Source organism: Halichoeres trimaculatus, unplaced genomic scaffold (assembly GCF_033239565.1).
Source record: "Halichoeres trimaculatus isolate MK-OKI-2021-1 unplaced genomic scaffold, fHalTri1.1 fHalTri1_scaffold_1, whole genome shotgun sequence".
In the NCBI taxonomy this organism is placed as follows: domain Eukaryota; kingdom Metazoa; phylum Chordata; class Actinopteri; order Labriformes; family Labridae; genus Halichoeres; species Halichoeres trimaculatus.
The window spans coordinates 18,931,418-18,955,452 of record NW_027437179.1 but is presented as its reverse complement, the minus strand read 5'-3'; the positions used below and the strand labels follow the sequence as shown (position 1 = coordinate 18,955,452).

The window sequence follows — 24,035 nt, the reverse complement described above, 5'->3', positions numbered from 1 at the left end:
AAATCTATTTGCAATTGCATATTTAATTGATCATTTTAGACATGTTAACAAAACTAAGGGGTTACATTTGATATAAAAATACGAAAAAACAAAAATATTTGATCTGTCTTCCATATTTGTGTGCCCCAAAAAAGACCCATAAGGTGACTAAATCGGAGTAAGATGGGTGTCAGGAACAAGGGGATAAACACAGAGATACGTGTACATAGGTTGTGTACTGATCAGACGGTGTTTGTTTTCTTAAATTGTTTTTTCTTCTGTTTTTAGATTGACCTATTCCCATGGCAGGAGTCACTGGCTAAAAAGTTTTGGCACCCCTGCCTTACAGATTATGCGACACTCAGAAGTAATTAACTACTACTATAATGAAACAATTAAAATGGCACTAAAATAGACCAAAATAGCATACATGTTCTCAACAAGACTTTTTTTTCTCACATTGTATATTATTGTTTTGGGTATTTTTTGGTTTGTTTGTTTGTTTGTTTGTTGTTGCTTTTTCTGTCCAGTTTATCCCAAAATAGCTCCACAGGATTTCAATAAGAAAACTGTGTTTTCAAGCTGACCATCTTTTTCTTAAAGCAGTTCTGGTGACCTCCCTTTCGGGTCACCATCTTGCCGTAGGATGAACCCCTAACCAACAAGGCGATTTCCAGAGGTTACTGCATCGTGCTGCAGAACACTGTCGTAGCTGTTAGGCTCAGGGTGCCTCTCACTCTGTACAAGTCACTGACTCTGGATCAAACGAAATAGCCCTAAACCATCATGCTTCCTCCCTCATGTTTACATTTAAACCTCATACACTGAGGAACCATCCTTTCTCCTACCCAACAGCATACAAAAGTCCTGCGTGATAAACCAAAGATTTCAGATTTTAATTCATTGGTCAATAGCATCATCTTCCCTATTAAGCCGTCCACTAGTGGTGTTTTGTGGCCCAGGCAAGCCTCTTTTCTTATTCATATGTCTTCACGGTGTCTTTCTTTCTGCAATTTGACCTGTCAAACCTGCATCTCAGTCTTCTTTTCACAGTTGAAGCTGACACTGCTTACTGCGACCATTACAAGCTGAGCTTGAAGACTTTGTCCTGTGAGCACCTGTCACGCAAATTGTTTACTCTCAGAAACATGACTTCTGATTGTGTTGCAGCTGCAGGCTGCCAGACCTCTTCCTGACCACGTTTATATGCACACAGGAATATGGTGTGCATGTAAATGTGGTAGGCATCCCCAATTTCTGAGTTGTTTTTGGTGGTGAAGGAAACTGTATTGACTGACCTCACCTCACCACCAGAAAGACCTGTTTGGTCTGCCTCTCTTTCATTATTATTATTTCATTATTGCCTTTTCCTTGTCACTTTCATTACATTACACTACCTTTTGCAATACAATCCTCTTCAATAATTTAGACTTATTTAGACACAGATTATAATCATAAAAAAGTATTATAATCAGAAAAAACTTGGGACAACTTTCGAAGTTTGATGAATCTTACTTGCTGCAGAACAGCTTTCAGTCAAAGGACCTTTTGGCAAAACTGTGAAATGAGCATTATTTTTTAGTTTAAGGTAACCTTACCTTTTTTCATTAACTCTGGCAGTTCACCACTTATCTTTATACCATTTCAAGTTATTCACAGGTCTTGAACTGCTTGAATTTCAATTATAAAATGGAAAAAGTCCAAATCTATTCTGAAACTTTTAAATCAGTAGTGTAAATACATTTGCATAATTCAGTAAACCGATCTGGTCTTCTGTATCTAGGAAGATGTTCATATAATTTTTTTTATTTGATGTTCCTTAATCTCTGCTCATGGTGTGATGTTTAGTATCTCACTACAGCAGCTAACAGGTATCCTGTTACACAATAACACAGGCTCTTTTTTTTATCAGCAATCAACAAAGGTGTGTATTTCTCAAGGGGATGTGTTTTGCATTGCAAAGCTGACTTTACCTGACACCCACAGTAATGGGTTATCACAAGGTTTCATGAGGTTTCATCACTGATACAGGGAGAAATTTTAGCTGCTAGATGGCAGCAAAAGCAGGACTTTGAGCTCTGGCATTGATGAACAGAAATTTGACTGAATCATGGGTCATACATATAAAGCTGTACTGAATTGCCTGGTACATCGAACAGCACTACAAACAGACATGATGAAAAAAAGACAATAAAATCATAAAACCTCTTTCCATTAATAAAGAAAAGGAGAGCAACAACTTAGAAACACCTGACTGTATGTTGAAGCCTAACTGCTGTACGGAAGTAAAACTCCCCTGATGAACTATGAGAACTTGAGCTTTTATGGCGCAACCTGGGGTTGTATTTCCTGTTCAGTGACGGAAAGTGAATGCACCGATTTAGTAATGGGCAGCAAGTGCTGACATTTGGCTTTTTTCGAGGGGGATTATTTGTTTCCATGAGTGGGAGGGTAGAAACAGAAACAGGCTGAGAATGAAATGGATAAGAGAGGTCTGCTTTAGAGCTTCTTCTTACAACCCATCACATCATTAGCCCTTAATCAGACACATATAATACCACTTACCCTTCTTTTAGGTTGATTTAAATAAAATGTTCTCATGTTAATTTCAAACTAGAGTTTACTGAAAACCAGTCAGTAAGTTTTTTGTTGTCCTCAGTGAGCAGGGGATTCTGTTGATGCTTCTTCTTAAAGGGAAGTCACAGTCAGAACACTCAGTTAGCCCACTTCACCTTCCATATCTCTGTTTCAGGTTTTAGTCATAGGCAAACACACCTGCATGGGCTTCCCTATTAGTCACACAGGGGGTCTCCAATCTGAAACTTACATCTATGTGTTCCCTTCTGTGTGTGGGGGGAATTGTGAACATGTTGTGGGTGCCCAGGGGAAGCCAGTGAGAAAGAGAGCACCCTGTACAGTATCTTAGCATTGAAACTTAGTCACCATCAACTTCTTCTCATTTTGTTATAGCAGCATCAGTAGCAGAAGTAAATCAACATCATTGCTCATCCTTCCTCTCTTTGGTGGACCTGTCTCTGATCTGCAGCTGTACTGGCAGCTCCAGGCATTATGGGATGCGAAGGTGTGGGAAAGAAACCAAGAGCAACAAGAGGAGTAAGTAGAAAAGAAGAGTTCTCAATGGATCGAGTGCACGTGCAGATACCTTCATACAAATGTTCGTTTATCATTTATAATGTAACTGAGACTTAAAGTCATGGGTTGTGGGAGACAAGTTCCAAAAAAAACAAGTTTCTTTTGAATCTTAATGGACAGAGCTGAAATCAGATTGTCTATTTCTTTCAAGCAATACAACATCATTTGCAAAATAATCTATGAAGATTGTATGCAAATATACTGTTAATGATCTACTCATCTGCTGGACTATGTCATGTTTGTCTCAGTGATTTCTACATTTCAGTGTGTAAGTCAGATCTGACATTGAAGGCATATAACTTCTTTGTACAATGCCTGCAGGTGAAGATCGAAAAAGGATTGGCTGACATGTTTCACAATGTTTTTTCATCAGGATTTCATGAAAAAACTGTTCGTTTTCTCGAGTGCAGGATTTGATCTTCTTGCTTCATATGTTTATACAAAAAAGTTTTTTTCACACTCATGACTTACTAAATATGTTTATAGTCCTGTTCTGTCATGTCAATATGAAACAAATATGAACCACATTCACCAACTTTGTTAGAGCTTACGTCTTTGGTTTTTTTGTTTTTAGACATAATTCTTATTTCAAGAACTTTAACAGTAACATATTTCTTACCTTGTTGGCAGATTTTTTTTCAGTTTTAATCCTTTAATATTTAGAAAAAAATAAAATTTCTGAACTTGTCAGTTAAGTGTGGCTGCTATTGAGTCTTACAAGACAATTTTTAAGAAATATACAAACACTTAATGAATTTCACTCTTGGCAGTGTATGAAATGTTCACACAAATCCTCATATATTACAGAGCTGATCATTGATACACATCACACAATATGTAGGGGTGCTTTATTTGTACAATTCCTTGTTGTGATTATGTATACAAATTTATTTTGAACACAGAAAAACTTGCAATCTTTAGCATTAGTGTTCAACATATGGTTTCAATTGATAACTGTAAACAATGTTTTTCATCTTGTCTGACTGTGGAACGTTACCTTGTAAAATGGTGTTTATTAGGGGTCTTCTGATTTATCTTACTGATATAAAAATCTACTTACAGTTGAATGAAATAAAATACTGCAAAACTGCCACATGCTATATTCATGTTTGTTTCGCTGAGATGAAAAAAAAAGTGTTTTGAGGATTATGGTAACCAAAATAAAGGTAACTAGACCTGATTTGCAATATTCAAACCTGAACTGTGAAAGTAATTATAATTGAGTTCATTTGATGTATTTTACAGGCTTATATATAGTTCAGACATGTTTGAGTTCCACCTTATGTCTTTTAAATTAAAGGAGGTTTTTAAGGTTATGGAAGAATAATGTGGTTGGTGTTTATTCCAATTAAAATCCTAACGAGTGAGACAAGACTCAGTAGTAACCACCTGCTCACAATATGATATCCCTTAAGGATGTGAAACGTCTTATAAAAAGAGTACCTAGAATACAATGCTGTATTTTCACAGTTTTTTTTTCTAACATGATTTTTATCTTTTAGTATTGTAACTATTATTTATCATAAAACAGCAGGAATCAGTCTTCTTCAAGAGACATTCTTTTGAGTGCATCACTCCCAACTGCTTTAATTTATGTTTCTGGAACTTAAGGTGAAAAAAATGATTGCATTATTTCCCCAACGCATGGCAAGTTATGATAGTATTACAGATGGTTTGAGCAAAGTTTCTACTTACCCATAAGGTCTAATACAAGATTCCTCATATGAATAACGTTAAGTTTGTGATATTCAATTTCTATTTTGGAGTGATGTTTACAGACCTGTAGTTTCTTGTGCTTGTTTTGAAGCCATTGAACTGGATTACATTATGCTTCAAGATATTTGTCCAACATAAAGCTTTGCTAACTTTGGAGGCAACTTAAATTATTTTTCAAGTACTTTGGTTTCTGTTGTTTGGCTTAATATGTATGTTGAACTTAAAAGATTTTTCAAACTGCATTTGATTTTCTAATTAGCAAAAGTTAACTTTTATCATTACTAATAATTCAAGATATATTTTCTGATCTTTGTTTTCTACCACTAGCAGTGTATCAGTAATGTAGTCCTACCCCAGAGTATATGTCCATTCACGCAAATGATGTGTCTCAATCCATTTTTTTTACTTAACAATAAACCATTCTTGAACAAGAAGTCTTTTGTGTATTTTTTAAGTTCTTTTTCTATGTGTATGCATTTTCATTTCAAACAGTAACACTTCTCTAACTAACTCTCCAAGTACCTCTGTCAGTGCCTGCGGTTAGGTCTGTGGTACATTTGCGGTCTTTTTGTTTCAGAGACTAGATGAAGAGCTCAAAGTTTAGAGAAGCGATAACATCATAGCGAACACGGCTCCGAACACAGAACACAGGAAAAAGTCGCTCACACTCCCTGAGACCCAAACAACCACCAACCCAGTGACTTCTTTACGTTCATCACTCACACAGGTGTGCCTGTGTGTATGTAGGTGTGAGAGGTTAAAATGCAAGAGAAAGAGCGCGAGAGCAAGAGAGTGAGGGAGCACAAAAACACAATTATCTATGAAGGGTAATGTTGCACAGTATCACAGTGCTTAGGGTTGGTGTGTACGCACCGTCAAGGCAGTTGAATAGAAACTGAATGTAATGCAAGCTTACACATCAAAAGATAAAGGAAGACACACAGCTCTGCCACTCACCTACTCAACTTCCGCAAAACACAATATTGACAATGAATGTACAACACCCACATCCAAACCTCTCTGTCTATGGCATACACATGCACAGCCACCTGTTAGAGACAACGCAGCACCAGAAGCAGTTTTCAAAAAAAGCACTTCACCTTTGTGCAAATCATCACTTTACTCTAATACAAGTACATTTATCACTTTCCAGGTTTCATGAGTAAATTGAGCCAACAACACGTTCAATGATGAAAAATATACAGTTTTATACAGTTGTAGCATGTAAAAAAAATATGCACACATGATCAGAAACTTGACAGAGCTGGTTTCTTTCAGATGGATGTTAAAGCATTGTAAAACATGGTGAAAGATGAAGACAAATGATTACAAAGGGTAAAAAAAGAGAAACTTCTCTTTTCAGTCCTGTTTCAAGAATTCTCTGAGCCTAGAGCTACCAATCAGAAACCTACAGGTTTTAAAAGAAAGAAGAAAAATACTGGATGGGGATGGATAGATGTCATCTAGACGATCATTGTCTAGAAATGTACTATAGTCATAATAATGGACGATGGAGCTCAGAGAATCACTTGGGGTAAACGTAACAAAACATTTTCAGTATATCACAACATGTTACATGGTTGTTGGAGCTGAAATCATTAATCCATTCATCATCCGAGAGCAGGTTTCACTTTGAAAGAACATGACATTTTGTCTTCAACGCCTCTATTCTCCACTTGGCAATGGCAAGAAAAGCTTCAGCCCCTACAAAAATCAAGGCAAGATTATTTTAGATTTTAAAACATATTGTCACAGCTTTGTTTGATTAAAAAACAATTTTTGAGCTAGCTTAAGAAAATTGTAAACATGTATACATGTACGTTAGAATGCAGTAGTGAAAGACGCACCAAAGTCAGAAGTACAAAACGTGGACTGCACTGGGTCATCTATCGCTTCCTTTATGTAGAAAAGACAAGACAGGAGAATTATGCATAAACTAAAGTTCATAAAATTGCAAAATAAAAACTGGTCAAGGATTGCAAAGAATCTTTAAGAAGAAAAAAGAATAGGTATTTTGACCACTTCCACTGCTTTACTTACTTCACAAAGTGGTGCTGACATTTTTTGGGCAGCCCTACAAGCAAAAAAGTGAAAAACAAACAAACATAAAAAATATAATGTTACTTTAAAACCTAACACACATTTCAAAGCTGTTTCTGTATTTAAAACACTTTTCTAACTTAAGTGGATGCATCGCTTGGCACCACTTATTTTTCTACAATATTTTTTATTATGTGCACATCTAACTGTGTTAGACCACTTACGGCTGAAGTAGTACAGTATGCAGATAAGAAGTAAACCCAGGGTCGCAATAATCCCAACCAACGGCCACAGAATCAGGGAGCCGCAGCCATCTGGAACAAACATGATTGACATACAGTATTTTTAATTAGCATTTGTTTTATCTTGTTGTATTCTAACCATATGGTCAATCATAACATCGGGTTCTAACTACGTTGTCTGGAAAAAGCTATTTTTTCTACTGCCCTCACTGCATCGCAATAAAAGACATACAAATTACATCTAGTTACCAAAAAAGGACAGTCAAACAAACAAAAACCAGCTAAGTGCTCTGTTCTCCATCATAAAAAGTATCTTACCTTGTGGAGAAATCTCTGTAGAGCAGTCACAGCCTGAGTTGACTGGTGATTTGGGTTTTGTCTTTGGAGGTTCAGTTGGAGGTATGACTGTCAGATAAAAACGAAACATTAAAAAATCACATTAAGCAAGCAACAATAAACGAGACGGCAAAAGTTTTATACTCACATTTAGTAGCCTTCTAACAGTTTTATACACCTTTTCACATCACAAATATCTCTTCCACGTTTTTTTCTCCACAAATGCATCTTCAATTTTGTCCTAATGTTTAACGGTTCAGTTCAACCATAATAGACCAGTCCATAGATGTGTTTAATTCCTTATTTTTTGACTAACTGAAACAATGCTGGTCATAGGGTTTATCCATGTCTTTGAATAGTACATAAATAGAAACAATGTGCACATTTCATGCTGATTTGTTTGATCATCTGTGATCTTGAAATGTTTCTATTGTATTTTGTTTATGGTCAACTTGAAGTTGTGGACAGGCAGTGGTAGCCAATTGCTCAACAAACAAGTTACATGAAACCTTTTATTTTTGGGGCACAACTGCTGCATGCTACAGTATTCATAACTCTCAAAACGAGGCAACATGACAATCTATGTCTTAAGCTCTACAGAAGGTGTTTCGTGTGTCCACTAAATCTTGCTAGTCGCACTTGACAACAGTAACCAGCTGAAAAAGACAAAGAATGAGAGGCCTGGTGCTTCAGTTTGCAGCCAGAGCTAATAACCTGGGTGGGGTATAAAACTTGATGATTTTAAGTGCTGGAAAAAAAAGCTGAGAGTTATGCTTTATAGGGCACAAGGACAAGGTTCCTTGCATCAACTCAAACAGTGGACACTGCAGTTACATAATGTATTCACAAAGTCTCCAATGTCCATTCCAATTAATATTTATATCATCATAAACATTTTACACTGCAGATGATTTATATGCTCTGTTTTTACCCACTGCAACAACCCACTTCTACATTTGCAACACTGAATGTTTTGTGACTGTCATGACTGTTTGTAATAATCACTTGATATTTACTGCATAAACGAAACTCAAGCATACAAACCTCCAGGCAAAAGAAGAAACCCCGGCCTCCATAATTCATTTTTCTTTTGGTCCTTCAGAACGCAAGAATAAACCCCCCTGTCCTCAGCAGTCACGTCACTGATGCGAAGTGTAAAGGACATATCGCTTTTACGGCTCATCTTGTATTTTTGGCTGTCAACACCAGGTCCATATTGTTCTCGGTTGGCGTTGTTGCATTGACCGATGAACTGCATATTTCCATGATTCGGATCGCTGCGGAACCAGTACACAGTGGCACAGATGATGTTAGTACAGCCACAGTCAATAACCTCTGTGCTGTGTATCTGAGGATAACGAATGCTGGCGTTTTCTCTCATCAGGAATGGGCTCGAACCTAGAACTGGAAACAAAAGAATATTATGAGATTCCGACAAACCAACTAGCAGTACATCAGAAGACTCCAACAGTGTGGTGCCGGAGCTGAGGATCCTTTATCTAAAATAGTTTAAATTGCCCAACTGTGCAAAAAAGTCAGACAAGTGTTTCGTGCCTGTTATCTGGTGTTAAGGAAGGTTGATAGAAAACATTTCTGCATCCAAAGAACATAGAAGATCCAAAGACCATACAAGTAATCCTTCACATAAGGCAGTAGAAAAATACCTGACAGTATGGTCTTACAACACGCAAGGTGTTGTAAGAATGGAAATATCATTTACTGTGAACAAACCCCTCCAAATGTTGAAACTGAGGAGGTGACATTTGGAAAGTGACGTATTTAGCATTCATGCAACGTTAAACATGTAAAGGTATTATATTTGCTGTTGTAACACTAGAAATACGAAAAACATCTGAAACGGACGCTGAAAGGTTATCAGGATGTTTTAGACATTCATTTTATCCTTACAATCATATATACAATCTGATTGGGCTTCATATGACAGCTCAACAAATGTTTTGTTCATTTCAATAACAGCTCCAAACAAGTACCATTACAATTCATTTTTTTGTAAAGATAGAGCTGAAGGACACCAATGAATATAATTCAAATTCTTTTTTTGTGGTATGCATCATTTGTGAGTTCAAATACTTATAAACTATATTTATATATACAATTCATATGAAAACATTGGACTTGTGTCAATCTAATGTGTGATTTTTGGAAATGAAATCATAGTATCTTTGACTGATGCGGTGAGCCAGAGATTACAGTGCTGTGCTTCCAAAAACAAACCAACTTCTCTGTTGGACTACCTTAAACAAACTTTACCCTCTCTGCTGCAGAAATAATAACTTACAGAGAATTTGACGATTGCAGTTATAATCTTGTTAAACAACAAACAATGTTAAGCTTGAGTACAAAACAACACTCCCTCGCAGCAGGCCTCCTGCTGTCTTCAGATTTTGCGACTACCAGAGTCTAACTAAACAAACAAATGCAGTAACAAAGTGGTCTTACCTGATGTCCACAGTGACGCTATCAGCAGTGTCCATGCTGGTGGCAGTTGGATCATTTTGTTTGGTCTTCAGTGTGTGCGTAAGCGTGTTTCGTATCTTGACAAGGACCAAAAGAATAGTGCTGATACTTTCTTTTCCTGCTAACTATCTGTCAGAGATGATGGGAGGATCTGAGCTGACAGGGCCCTGAGTCGTCAGGGAAACACCCCAATGAGACCTCACAGGGCCTATCAGTGTGTCGCTACAAGAATCACAAGATTTAATGACATATAAGCTTTAATACACAGCTGAGAGTAATTATTTGATGTGAAAATAAACAACAGTTGTTGAAAAGTGTAGCATATGAAATATTAATAGAATGGTTATCATCTGACAATACAGACTGTGTTCACTTGAAAAGTGTATGTTTCACTGAAGAGAGCGCTGTACTTTGGCACAGCGATGTAAATATTTCTGCAGAGGATGTGTTGAAAAACAGAACAACCATCATAAACAATGACAGTCTTTACAACATACAGCCAAAATCAAGCTTGTGTATTACCTCTTATCAAGCAACAAAAAAGAGCAGTTCATATCAAGAGCAGCAGTTTGCAAAGCTGTGGTCTCTGCCCAGGTGCATGACCCAGAGCTCAGCTGAGTCCTACATATGTAACTGCCTTACTAAATTATAAGTGAAAAAAAGCAAACAGTGCTGTTCAGACATGCGTGTGCGGGGGTGCCCTTTCAAAAACACAAGGGAAAAGGACACATTTTAAGCAACAAGAAAAACAGGACAAATTTGTTTTTAAACATATATTCATCACAAAACTAAAGGTAAAGGAGGGCACCCAGTTACTTCAGTACAAATATGATGATCTCTGCCTGGCATACGATACTAAAATATCAGATGGCATCAGAATTTAATGTTTAAAATGTCTTTTTTTTTACACTTTTCTTTTTATAAGAGGGTCAGTACCTTTGTGCTGAAAGTAGTTTAATGGACACTATCTAATATTTTTGAACTTGGTCGTTGGACTGCCTTTCCATTAGGGATGTCACAGTTGAGTGTGTCTGCTGTCTCAAAATTGAAGTGTCAAGGTCAACCGATTTAAAGCACCTAGCCTTGTTTTTGACTCTGAGGGGCTTTTACCATGATAAGATGTTTGAAGTGACTGGTGTCCTTTATTGGGCACATTTTCTGAGCTCAATGCTGAATGACTTGTACAGCAAGAAGACTCTTGCCTGCACTTTTGTAAATGTATTCATTGTGATCTGGAGGAGTGATTCATTTTCCATATAACATTGAATTTATGTACGGAATAGTGTGTTGCACACTGTTCCTGGTGTGTACGCCGAAGAACGGCTTCACCTACAGAGAAATCCTAAATGTTAGGTACAACTGGAGTTAAAGGATCAGTGATACTGTAGATTATTGTTCACCATTAACTTGTGTATACCCAGCAACTTCAGGTCTTCTTACATTTTATAGTTCACAAAGTTTATGCCTTTCTTTACTACAAGTTATAATATTATAAGGAGATAAGTGTGTGAGTGTTTAATATGGAAATCCCAGTCTCATTGTTTTCAATGTGCTGGATCAATTAGTCACATAAACTGTGTTTTTACTGATTGGGGACAATTTGTCTCTAGATTTTAAATGTAAAAAGAATCTGCCACATGAATTTCTCTTCTTATTTTTGAAGTTATTTTTTCTGGCCTTTTATGCCTTCACAAAGGGCAGGACATTGAATAGAGTGGGAAACAGTGCGAGAGTGGGGACTGACATGCAAGAAAGAAGCAACACGCTGACCTAGAACCCGGGCCACCTGCTTGAGGGCTGGCCTCGTGGTGTACAACCTAACCATGAGGCCATAAGACAACCTGGATGGGAACTGACCATCATTTTATGCCTTGTGCAATTTATCTATCAATTGATAATCATCAAAGGTGAAGTATGTAGCAAAAATCAGCATTTAGCAGAAAAGACTCTGTAAAAATGAAACATTATGTAAAGTATCCAGTTCTAGTTGCGTTAACTAAGAAAAAGCAAATGTTATCTACATAACAGCAAATCCCCTTCCCTGGAGGGCCAAGATTGTGCAAATTGCAGCAGACAGAAGACAAAGAAAAGCAGAGTGCTTGCTGCACAAAAGACTGACCAGGGATGAGTAACTTTCACATTTGAAACAATACAGTACAGATGCCTTGTACCTGGCAATTGGTATCGTTACTCAATGGCACCAATTTTGGGTACTTTTGTGTGAGTTTAGGTGATAATGAATATCTATTTCACTCATTTATTCATTTTCTGAACCCCTTATCCTGTTCAGGGTCACGGGTAGCTAGAGCCTATCCAAGCAGTCATTGGGCAAGAGGCAGGGTACAGCCTGGACTGGTCACCAGTCAATCGCAGGGCTGACCCACAGACAGACAACTATGCACGCACACACTCAAACCCACGGACAATTCAGAGTGCTCAATTAACCTGGTGAGCATGTTTTTGGACTGTGGGAGGAAGCCGGAGTACCGGGAGAGAACCCATGCATGCAGGGGGAGAACATGCAAACTCCATGCAGAAAGGCCCACCGGCCAAGCTGGGAATCGAACCAGTGACCTTCTTGCTGTGAGGCTGCAGCACTAAGTGTTGCGCCACCACACAGCCCTTTACATTTATTTGTTTAATAAAAAAATCTTGAAGTTCTTTTCGATGTAAAATATTTATTTTCCCATCTAAACTTGCAATGCTGTGTTCATGTCCAGCATGGAAAATCACCTACTCTTCCGCTCCCTCACAGTCACAAGGATGTGTTAAAATACCTTAAGGTGGTACTGTTTGATTTTATATGTACTACAGACAGAAATTCTGTCGGTACCTACAAAAGTACCTGATTTGGTACCCATCCATAGTATAGGGATTGATAAAACTTGACAAACAGAGTGTAATACTTACCATGCATCACAGGAGCTTCTCCTCAAAAGGCCACCATCCCTTCATCAACCGGAAAGGTGAACAAAGAGTGTGTTTCAACCTAGAACCTGACTACAAGTTATCACTAATTATCACCACTTCAACACACTTGGCCGTTGAGTACATACAATGTTGGAAAGTGTTATTAAAATGCCACTTCTATGTCTAAGAGCCAAAGGGGTGCTATTAAAAAATATAAAGTTTAAACGTAAGTTAAGATAAGATAAAAAAAAAAAAGCATCAAATTTATGATGCTAAAAAAATGAGAACAGAAGTTCTTTACACTTATGGCAACAATCAGAAGCTTTTTCATTTTGGCAGATATTCAAAATTAGAAACTATTCTGTTCGAAGACTGGAATTATCGCTCGACTGTCAAAATTGATACTGCAAGGGACCTTCCTCAATGACTTGTGGAGGTACACTGTGTTTGAAAATAACTGTCATTTTGAATTGCATTTTACATAGATTTATCTCCAAACTTTACTTCACTTTAACAATAAAATGTCTGATAGAATTGATTCAGTGAAACTTTAAAAAATAAAAGCATTCTATTCAATGGCCTAAATAACCCCAAGACAAACTTAAACCTGATGAATACTAACATCCTCCGAGCTGTATCTGTGTGGAGGTTGGAGCACGGAGTGGTATGACGAGGGTCGTAAAGCGAGAGGATGTGGGCACCTCGCAGTTCTATGGGGGTCGAACTCTCGAGAGAGAGACAGGGAACACGACCACAGGATTCTTTGAAAACAGGAGAACTCAGGGGGCTTCAGAGCTGCTCTTTACACACTGCTGAGCCTTTGTTCACCTATCTCTAACGCCTCAAGTCAAAGGCGCCTCCCAAGAAGTTTGCCACTTTCATTTCTCTACTATTCTCTCAAAGCAAATCTTTAGGAGGTTTATGAACTTAAGACATGACACTTTCTCCATGTCCATGTCACTGCGTTTGAATTGTTTGGCAGCTCATTCTCAATCCTAGAATATAAAGTTTAACAGTTCGTCAAACCTAAGCTATAAGTCCTCCTCAGTAGTACTTCAAACAGAACAAGTCAAGTTTGTATTTCAATGTGTACATTTCTGTAGGTAGCAATGTAAACTCTTTTGTGACTTTGATTCCTGTTTTTCATACCTTTCAGCTATACCTGTTCCTACCTCAGAACTACAAGAAGTCATTTCCTTTCTTTCCTATTTAACATTAATGCATATGTAGTGTACAAGAATAGTTTTTGTTTACTCCTGATTCTCAGGTCTTTGTGGATCATTGCTGCAGACCAGTGCTGGACCTGCTTAGCTCCGGCTGTTCCAGATATTGTTTTGGTTACTTGTTTTTTCTATTAACCTTCGTTTTTGTTGATGTGTAGCAGAGCTGAAGCAGTCGACTGTTCACCCATGACTCTGGTTCAACTTCACATTCTGGCCTCTTCCTTCCTCCCACTGTTGCACAGTGCATTCTTACGGTGGATTTACATTATGTTTCTGTAACTAATAAAACCAACAGTCAAATCCAATTTCCTGTTAATACAAATAGTCATTAAGATAGCTTCTGCTTGGATTTGACCTCTACAGGAAGTTTTAAAGGTTTTTAACTGTTCTGTTCCCTAAGTTGTCTTACTCATGTTGACAATATGCATTGATCTGATGCACAGACATTAACAGAAAAAAAATGTCAAACTTTACAGATTGTTAATCTGATTCAGAAAACCCTTTTCAAATAGCTGATGCAAAAAATTGTGAATCATCTAGAAAAAGAGATATGTACAGTCAGATCCTGCATGTTTCTTGCAGGTGTTTTAATGCCAACTCAACAAAGGTAGTTTGAAGTAAATAAACCTTTTAGTCTACTTGCGCTTAAGTTTTCACTTTGAAAGTTTTGTCAATTAAAAAAAAATTAGAGTAATCTGCATCAAATTTTTTATGAAGTCTGCACTGTGACCTGAAAAGCATTAAGACCAAACGAAAATGTTTCTCTTTTCAGAAGTGTTAGAAGCTTTTTAGGTAAGTTCCAGGGAACATTTTCGTTCTAAACCTTAAACATCACATATACACATCATAGTGCATCTATATAAGTGGAAAAGGAGATTGTAAATTGTCAGAACTTCATCAAACTTATTCAACCTCCACTCATACATAGCTGAGTTCATAGATCTTAACATGAATTATGAAGCTCTGAGAGCTGTCCTCGTTAAACCTCTGCACCTGTCTCACCCCAAACTTTTGATGTGTTGTTTGGTAGTGCAAATACACTCAAAACAAAAAACAAAACAGAGGCAAGGTAAAAAAAAAAAAAAGAAAGAAAAAAAAAAAGAAAGAACAGTACCTCATCGCTATGCTTTTAAAAAATGTGTCATTAAACAATAGATACACATTTTTTTTCTCATGACAATTAGTGTGTGCTGACCTTCACTACAGGTTTTCATGCAGCAATTACTTCTTCTGAATGAAAGCAGACAGAACTTGAAAAGAAATGAAATGACTAAATCTGTCATCTAATGGCTTTTATTTGCTTTACTGAGGCTCCAAGTGAAGCTCAACACTGCTAACTACAGGCTGTTATGGGAACACACTTCATACTCCAAATAAAAAAAACCACCATAATTTAACTTACTGACATGTTAATAGTTCAAGACAACATTGTCATCATTTTAATATTTGTGCAAAACATCTCATAAAAACATAAAATAAGAATTCATTTCTAACAAAAAAAAGTGACTATGGACAACTTGCTTGCAACAGAAAATACTTTTTGTGCAGTTAGGCAGGTAGTGGACACATGTTTTTTTACCTGCTATAAAGATTGCAGGAAATTTAAGTTCATGGATATTTTGCTCATTGTGTAAAAAAATTGCCTGAATTTGATGAAAGCTGTGAGACCTGGTCTTTCGTGTTCAAAAGCCCAGAATAGAGTCATCCCACAGTTTCTCATCCTCGGTCCTATTATCTGCTCTCTCTTTTGTTTTCCTCTTCTCTTTCCTGTATTTGGGTTTGACTTCTCTAACATCCCCCTGCTCAACATTCATATTAGTGATATTGTGTACTTCTTTTTCTGTTGTATTGTCCGGTGTGTGTTCTGTCATTAATCTGGCCTCCACACTTTTCACTTCCTCAAATCTTAAGTCCTTTTCCTGGGATTCCTTTTTCCATTTTCCCTGCTTTCCATGACCTTTTAGTTTTTTGTGCATTCTTTCCTCCTCTGAGTCTCCGGATTCTTCCCGTCTTCTCTTCTGGGACTCCTTACTTCTGTCCTCCCTCGCTTGTTTCCTTCTTTTCTCTGATTTGTCTGAGTCTGGATGTTTCGCCCTTTTGTCCCTCTCCCTTCTGCATCTTTGAATCCTTCTCTTTTCTCTGGGCCTGTGCTTGGTGTCATCACTGTCACTAACACTACTGCTTTCGGAGGAGGAATAAGATGATGTTGATGATGATGATGATGATGATGAGCTGTTATATGAGGAGGAACTCGACTGCTTCCTGTGCCTCCTTCTCTTTACTGGCCATTTAGTGAATGTTTCTGAGCGTGAACCTGAGAAGACCAGTCCAGGGCAGTTGTAATGCCAACCATGGGAGGGAGACTGAGGGCCCCGGTATGGAGGAACCCACCTCTCACCTTGATTATACCAACCTGGTTGGGAGTGTTGAGGAATATTAAAGGAGCGAGACAGGTTGGGCATTTGCTTACTCTGACCAAGGATATCCATTTCATTTATTTCATCGACATTTTCTTCATCCTCATCCTCCTTTTGTTTGTCACCAGAAGGGAGGACTTGAGGGGTCTTTGGGGTGATTCCACGAGCCCTCTGAACTTGAATGTAATCTGAAAGTTCATCTGCAAATGTGCTGTACTCTTTTTGCTGAGATTTGCAAAGGTCAATAACTTTCTTCTCCCTGGCAAAAAGCAAATCAGAAGTCTTGTTATTTTAAGGAACTATTTTTTTGTTTGGTGTATTGAATGAATCTTAATGGAGCTTCAAAAACGAGAACGTAAGTGTAAGAGACACTTTAATGCTGTATATGTTTCATCACTATAAAACAGTTAAGGCCTATTTGTCAGGAGACTCTTAATCCTACCTTATCTGGTGCTTGTTCCCTTGCATGTGGGCCTGGTACATCTCCACAGAGTTAAACTGCACACAACACATGTGGCACATCAGCGAATTTGCTGCAGACAATAGCGAGTGGATGAGGAGGCAAAGAGATACAAATACTGGTAAAAAAAAAAATACAGCCGAGGACCACAAAAGCAATGTATACCACCTACATCCCTGGCTAGCATAGTTGACTTCTCGTGTTTTTCCTCAAAGCAACCTTGGTAAAACAATTAACTTTTTCATTTTGGAGTCTTCTTAGCTAAGTAATTTTACACAAACTCAGATGGAAAGTTATGTTACTTCAGAAAAGGCAACCAAAAATAAATACTTACTTAATGCCACATTTTTTACATTTTCTTAACAAATGAATAAATTTTAAAAAAACCTGTATACCCAACAAACTATTTTACTTAACTGCAGAGAGCAGTATAGTAATAAAACTTTAAAGCTCACACCTACCTGCCTATCTCCTACCTTCATGCTATCGCTGATGCTGTGAAATCTTCTCAGCTGATGGATTTGTTGTTTCAAAATATCTTTCTTCTCAAAACCTTTGCCTCTAAAATTTCTCAATCACTGAGGTATTCCAAATTTGACATCCCAATGAAGTACAACTGTGTCTTTTTTTGAATGTATCCTCTAAAAACTTTAACATTGTGTGTTTAACTACACACTTCTAATCTCTCTCATGCTGGTTTAAACGCCTTCTGCATTTTAACTCTTTGCTGAGAGGTATGATTCTGTTTTACCTGGTTGGATTTCATCACCCAGCTCTCTGAGTAGCTCCTGTTTGGCTTTATTCCGCTGGTGTTTGCGTCCATTGTAGTGTTGAAAAGCCATCTGAGGGTTGCTGAAGTAAGCAGCACACAGAGGACAGTACTTACTGAGGTCCTTCAAATCAATCTCAGTACTTGGGTTTGTTCTGGCAGTTGTTGGGCCAGGATGTTGTTCCTCATCACCATCTGCAGTTGAGTTCTGATCAGGGTTGTCAGGATCTTGTGGCAGACTTGTGGGAGTGCTCATCTCTTTGTATGGAGCAGCAACTAGAATTGATCAATTTGTTTTTGAGTTCCTGACATTAAGCCAAACCCAAGCAGACATCTATAAACATGTACTGTTAATCTGAAATCATTAATGCATCAGTGCACCAATTTTTCATCACACAACACATACTGACCTGTTGGCTTCCGTCCTTTTTTCCCCAGATTTTTTGCATGAACCTTTCCTGTATAATGTGATCTTGCCACAACAGGGGAACTGAATACCATGTTGCACAGCTCACAGAAACAGTCCTTATCAGTAGTCATAGTCTGCTGCAAAGACAGGTACACCATTCATTTTACACTGAAAGAAATTCTGCACATGCTTACTTTGTAAGTGTCTTCACTGAAAGAAATATAAAAAAAAAAAAATCACAAAATGTAAGAGAGACTATTGGAAATTGCACATTCGTTCCTTGAATGTAGTTCATTTCACTACACTCCTTTGTGTAATCTTAATGGACCAAGCTGAGGCAGTCGTGTGAAATCTCAAAATGCATACAAACCTGCAACCTTGTGGGGTCTTTGTTTATCTTCTCGGCCCTCCTGGCCTGCAGGTACACCCTGAGTTTCTGTGAATGTTTCTTGCCCTGTAATTGGAGAGTAGTAGAGAAAGTAAGACATAAAAGCCATTAACCTGTAGTCAGATGTATGACTAGTACCCGAAGAGTAGTGCACACCTCATAATGGGACAGCCGTTGCGATTTAAAAAGAAGCACAGCATCACACACATGGCAGTAGTCGTCTGCGAGGAGACCTTTCAGTAGCTCCTCATCAGTGTTTTCTCCTGAATGGAACAATATACTGTCACCAATAAAGTTACACTCAAATTAAATGGAAAATTATTACGCCAGCTGACATGAAGCTGTGGACTGGATCAATTAGTTCTATCAATTTGGGTAATACTTCTGTGTCAAGCGATCTAGAAATACCTTTTTTTTCCTCTTTATTGAGACCAAAAAACTGAAATGTAAAACTGTTCATTGCTCATTGTTTTAAAGTTTACTGTGAAATATAAAATTATATGATTAAATAAATTCAAAATGCTCCCTGGAGGGAAACCATTTTAAAAAGGAATCATTTGCCATACTTTGGGGGGAAAATGGAGAATTAGACAGTACAAAAGCAAAAGCTGCTTAATCAAATACAAATTTTCACATTCATAAAGTCATAAGGAAAAACTCTCCTGAAACATTCCTAAACTTTTTCCTGCAATCCTACACCATGTAGTGCATTAGCCAATCCTTGTGGGACTTCATATCCAGCTGTCAGTGCTAAAATAACAAGAAAACTCTCCATTTATACCATTGCATTTTTCAACATGCCTCTTAATGCTTGTAGGATATGATTTTATTGTGCTAAAACTGTTAGTTTTCTGATTAAATCATTTCACATTCATTCTCTCATTTACCTTTTTCTATGACTTTCAAACATCTAAATATGTACAGGTGTTGGTTTGACAGTACTAATCAGATTGTGTTTGTTCCCTGAAATACCTACATCTGTACACATTTTCTGGTGTCCAGCCAGAAAATGCCAGTCTAACATTGAAAAAAGCGCCATTAAATAATTAAATATCTGGAAAATTATAATAATTCTTCCCTTCAAACAAACTATGAAAAGGATTCCTAGACAGCAGGTTTTGTTTTGCAAACATTCTTCCTCTCACTGAAAGAAGAGTAAACAGAAATATGAGAAATAATTTGTACTGTGTATATCCACAATTCTTGTACTACACACCATTTTTAATCTGATGTGGTAACAAAAATGAACAAGTCATTCACCTTATATCTTAAGGGATAACTTCAAATATACAATGGTGGCTAGAAATAGTTTAATACTTCATATTTTTAAAACTTCAGGGTTTTTTTTAATTGGCAAGTAAAATGCCCATAATATGAACAGAATAACTACAACTTCATGATTTTTTGCACTAAATACCATAAAATTTAGACACTATTGGGACACTATTTTGGTAACTTTCTTTGTCAATAGGGATATTAAAATGGTGAACTGGCTCCTCCAATTCCAGACCTTGACCCCACCCAGAAAATTTGTATTAGTTGGAAAACAAACTGGACAGATCTGTTGTACACCCCTTTGGCTTGAGTTGCACAAGGTATGGGTTAACATTAGTACTGAAATATTTTTTACACATATGCTGCTTTAAATACTGCAAAAGGAGGCCAAACCAAATTTTAAAATCAGAATTAGGTGGAAAACAGTAGAACTAACTTCATCTGATATTTGTAACCAGAACACCTATCTCCTCATGATCATGCTTTGGAGAAAAAAAAATAGTCAGCATTTTCAAGTATGTCAGGTGTTACGGCAATGATGGTCACCGCAGTATATTTGCAAGTTTCTCAACTGCAACGATATATTACTTTATCTTGAAACAACGCAAAATAACTTCAAGGTCTATTTAGTAAGAGGGGATGACTTTCTCTGATAAATCAGCTAACTAGCGGCTAGTTTCGCCCCCTTTCATCCCTGTTCGAAAATGATTTAAATTTCTTGGTGCTTAATGTGCAAGTAAGCTCTCAAGAGAGCTAGAAACTGTCTAAACGATTCCTGCCCCTTCAATAGTAAACAAGAAACCATCTGAGCTCTGCAGGGGGAAGCTGTGCCAGGGTACGAAGGATATTTGGTGGGCAGTAAACTTGACGACAAGATCACATACGGACAGAAAAAGTTAACAACTCTCAGCGTTACATTTGTGTCCGAAAGTCGACACTAGCTTATTGAGCTAAGGAGATAGCGAGCTCACTCGATTAGTGAGCTAGCTAACCGATTAGCCAAAAAGCTAATGCTGGCTCTGCATGTAGGACACCGTATGGCTAAATTTCCATCTTTAGACAAAACTCACCTTCAACCTGGGTACTATCTGATTTAGTGTTTATTACTTTGTCAGCAGCTGTCAAAGAAGCCACGTTTGGGGAACTAATAGTGTTAATCTTAGCGTCTGACAACGCAAGAAGCGGATTACAGACACGCTCAACGTCCATCTTTTCGCTTTGCTGTGTGTCTTTGCGCATGCGCAGTGATGTGAAGTCAACAAGGTGTCTTTAACAGAGAATTATACAGCCATAATGTACAGCAATTCAGAAACAATACAGCCCTTTGAAAATATTCTAAGCCCCCATACGATGGTTTACGCAATTATGCTTTTATAAACTATGCAGGTTTATATTTTTCATTTGCTCAAAGCTTTCCTCAGTATTTCAAAAACTGAATTCAAAAATTTTAATTTTACTTCCTTCCCATTCCCAGTATGGTTATTTTGTTGTTGTTGTTGTTGTTTGTTAAGCTTTTGATTTCCACAAGTCACAACTAAAGTTGAGTCAATTAGCACAATACCAAGACCTATGACAACCCAATCAGCTATGATTTATCCATCATATATATTAACTTGATATTACATATCTTCAAAATTATTTATTCATTTGTTCATTCAGTCATTCATTCGTTCATTCATGCATTCATTCGTTCATTTACCACCTAAACTTTAACCACAGACCGTTTTGGACACTGATAACATGAAAAGGTTAATACCAAAATAGATTTTTTTTTATTACTGTAAAGTATAGTTTTAACATTTGTTTGCCACTAGCACATTCCATGCAACGACTGAAAACAAATTTGCAGACATGTGACTATTCAACAAAATCAGTAAAGCAAAGTGAAGTTATTTCACATCAAGACAAGAACACTGAAGAAGAAGGTCCCTCTTGGTAGAAAAGCAGTTTTGAAGCCATCACTTCCTTTTCTGGAGCTCTCTTGCTAAGGCATCCAGCTGTGAAGAATAATAGAATAAAAAATAAAGTCATTTGACTTTAAAGGCAGCTATTATTTTAGACATTGAAAAGGTTTTTCGGACTTTAAAACAACAATATGCACCAATGTAAAACATGCTCTTATGTGTTCTGCCAAAGCCTTTAATTGGTTAACTCACAAGCAGGCTTTTTAGGACACTCCTTCTCTGTGGTCTCAAGTAGCTGCATTCTCCTGCTTCACACAACTTTATCTCCTCTGAAATCTGAAAGAAAAATAAAGGACAGTTCTGAGCATCAAAGAGAAAGCAAAATATTTGGAATTTCAACTAGACAACATGTTCAGCACCATATACACACACGGTGATGCTGACCTCTGATGGACTGAATGAGTCAAGCTCCCTCTTGCCTCCAGGGTACCAACCATGGGACCAGTGCTGGGCGATGGACAGCTGGACCCCCACACAGAGCAGCAGCCCAAGCAGCAAAACCAGTCGAGATGCACACATGATATTCTCACCTGATGGGGACAATCGTCAGTTACCTGTAAAAGCTTATTTCTGTAAATATTAAGGCATCACATTCACAAAGTTAAAACAATTTATGTAGGAAAAAATTAAAAGTTAAAATTTTCGCACAAAACCATCAAAGTGGTTGAGCTAAAAGTGTCTTCCTTATCAAAGTGCAAACCAAATTGCAACAACACAATCTTACTTTTCATTTAATTTATTGCAGCAACATTCTTTAATGTCTCATGGCATCCACCATCAAAATTTATCACTGAGTCTGGATCATGACTTATTATGATTGCTAGATTCTGTATTACTACATTGGATAAAGACTGTTTTGAAGGTGATAATTATAGATGGAGAGCTCTCAGGCCTAATGCTAATTTATTAAAAATCATAAGGATTACCAAAGAGAGGGAAAAAAAATTTAACCATGCATATTTTTGCAGAGCTAAGTAAAGCAATGTAGAAGTTTGAGTCAATATTCTTACCTTGGTTTCTCCTCTTTATTATTAAAGTGTCCCTCAGCGTCGTCTCAGCTTAGTCTGCTCACCTCTTAGTCAGCCAGTTAGTTTCAGAAGTTATCTTACAGTTTCACAGATAGAGTGTGTGAAGACCTGAAATCCTCTTCATCCTAACCCTTCTACTCGATATATATACCGGTCTGGAAGCCCCCCCTCCCAAGAGACATTTTCACTGTCGCACGTTGCAACGCCCATTGCTGACCCCATTGGTGCCTCTGATCCCAGAGCTGCAATGAATGCTCCCAGGGGATAGAGGGTCTCAGAGACATGGGTGGTTCCAATTATCGTCTACAAACACTGCTGGTACACCTGGAAGGCTCATTTACTTGTTGCATCATCCTCATCTGCTTTCAAGATTAACTGTAGTTATTCTAAATATGTAGTTCATCTTTGTTCATTCAAAAAAAGTCACAGCTTTGATTATTTTTTCTTTCTTATTTGTTTTTTTCATATGTATATGTACTTTATGACATAACTTCCAATTGGTTAACAGTACATAAACATTACATTAAAAAGGTAAGGATGATAAGCTTGAGCCACAGCATGCACCTCACTGGTTGGTAAACAAATTAAACATTTACCCTTCCTTCTTTTGATCTCTCAATGTAGCTTATTCGTGATTTACAAATAGCTTTCGTGCCTTTTAGTAGTTGGAGCAGGTGATGCTTACTACAATAAAACTATCAATGTATAACATCAAAAGTGGTCTAAAGTGCTCAGCTTTCACAGGGTGACAGACAGGAAAACAAAGGTTTATCATGAATATTTGGATACAATGGCAGCACTGTTGGCCGAGTACCCCAAAGTCCTCTTTGAAGCAGTCACTGCCTCCACAGTTTGCTTTAAGACTCAACCCATTCACCATGAATCTCCTGTTCCTCATTAACTGTTCAATCATATAAAAAGATAAATATTCCACCCAAAATAGAAAATCCCTAGAGAGTAAGTATGTTATTAAATGAAAATGAATAAATAAATAAATAAATAAATAAATGAAGAGAGGATTATTTTAGATCTGAAAGCATCTTAGATATTCTTCCCAGTTGAAAGTGGTCAGAACCCTGCCGGTGAAAAATCTCTTTGACTTGCATTCACATATTTTCCTGATCAAACAGTGGACCATTATTCTATTTCCTCCGTACACCTGTTGTAACAACAGTGACCCCATCAACCTCCGACCCCAATGACCCCTCAGTCCACAGAAGCACAGGGTCAGCTGATGACAAGCAGAAC

General features: G+C 37.5%; 3 protein-coding genes across 4 annotated transcripts; all 3 read right to left on the bottom strand.

Annotated features, from left to right (window-relative positions):
- Positions 1-6,296: 6,296 nt before the first annotated feature.
- Positions 6,297-9,171, bottom strand: cd8b (cd8 beta). Its single transcript, XM_074676883.1, has 6 exons — positions 8,511-9,171; positions 7,449-7,535; positions 7,113-7,202; positions 6,889-6,922; positions 6,696-6,744; positions 6,297-6,552 (listed from the first exon to the last, which is right to left on the bottom strand). Exons 1-5 carry the CDS (start codon positions 8,845-8,847, stop codon positions 6,735-6,737), a joined length of 558 nt encoding a protein of 185 aa, XP_074532984.1. The 5' UTR covers positions 8,848-9,171; the 3' UTR covers positions 6,297-6,552; positions 6,696-6,734.
- A 6,190-nt stretch (positions 9,172-15,361) lies between these two features.
- zmat1 (zinc finger matrin-type 1) lies at positions 15,362-21,043 on the bottom strand. Of its 2 annotated transcripts, none has more exons than XM_074673228.1 (7): positions 20,866-21,043; positions 18,677-18,783; positions 18,503-18,586; positions 18,134-18,269; positions 17,706-17,999; positions 16,937-17,027; positions 15,362-16,753 (listed from the first exon to the last, which is right to left on the bottom strand). In XM_074673228.1, the coding sequence occupies exons 1-7, from the start codon at positions 21,032-21,034 to the stop codon at positions 15,760-15,762; spliced, it is 1,875 nt and encodes a 624-aa protein (XP_074529329.1). In that variant the 5' UTR covers positions 21,035-21,043; the 3' UTR covers positions 15,362-15,759. The 2 variants fall into 2 exon arrangements, with proteins under 2 accessions (XP_074529329.1, XP_074529330.1); XM_074673229.1 differs by having other exon boundaries at positions 18,134-18,266.
- Positions 21,044-21,165: 122 nt separating this feature from the next.
- Positions 21,166-22,898, bottom strand: gnrh2 (gonadotropin-releasing hormone 2). The gene is made up of 4 exons (XM_074673230.1): positions 22,770-22,898; positions 22,144-22,289; positions 21,952-22,035; positions 21,166-21,792 (listed from the first exon to the last, which is right to left on the bottom strand). Exons 2-4 carry the CDS (start codon positions 22,276-22,278, stop codon positions 21,754-21,756), a joined length of 258 nt encoding a protein of 85 aa, XP_074529331.1. The 5' UTR covers positions 22,279-22,289; positions 22,770-22,898; the 3' UTR covers positions 21,166-21,753.
- Between the last annotated feature and the right edge of the window lie 1,137 nt (positions 22,899-24,035).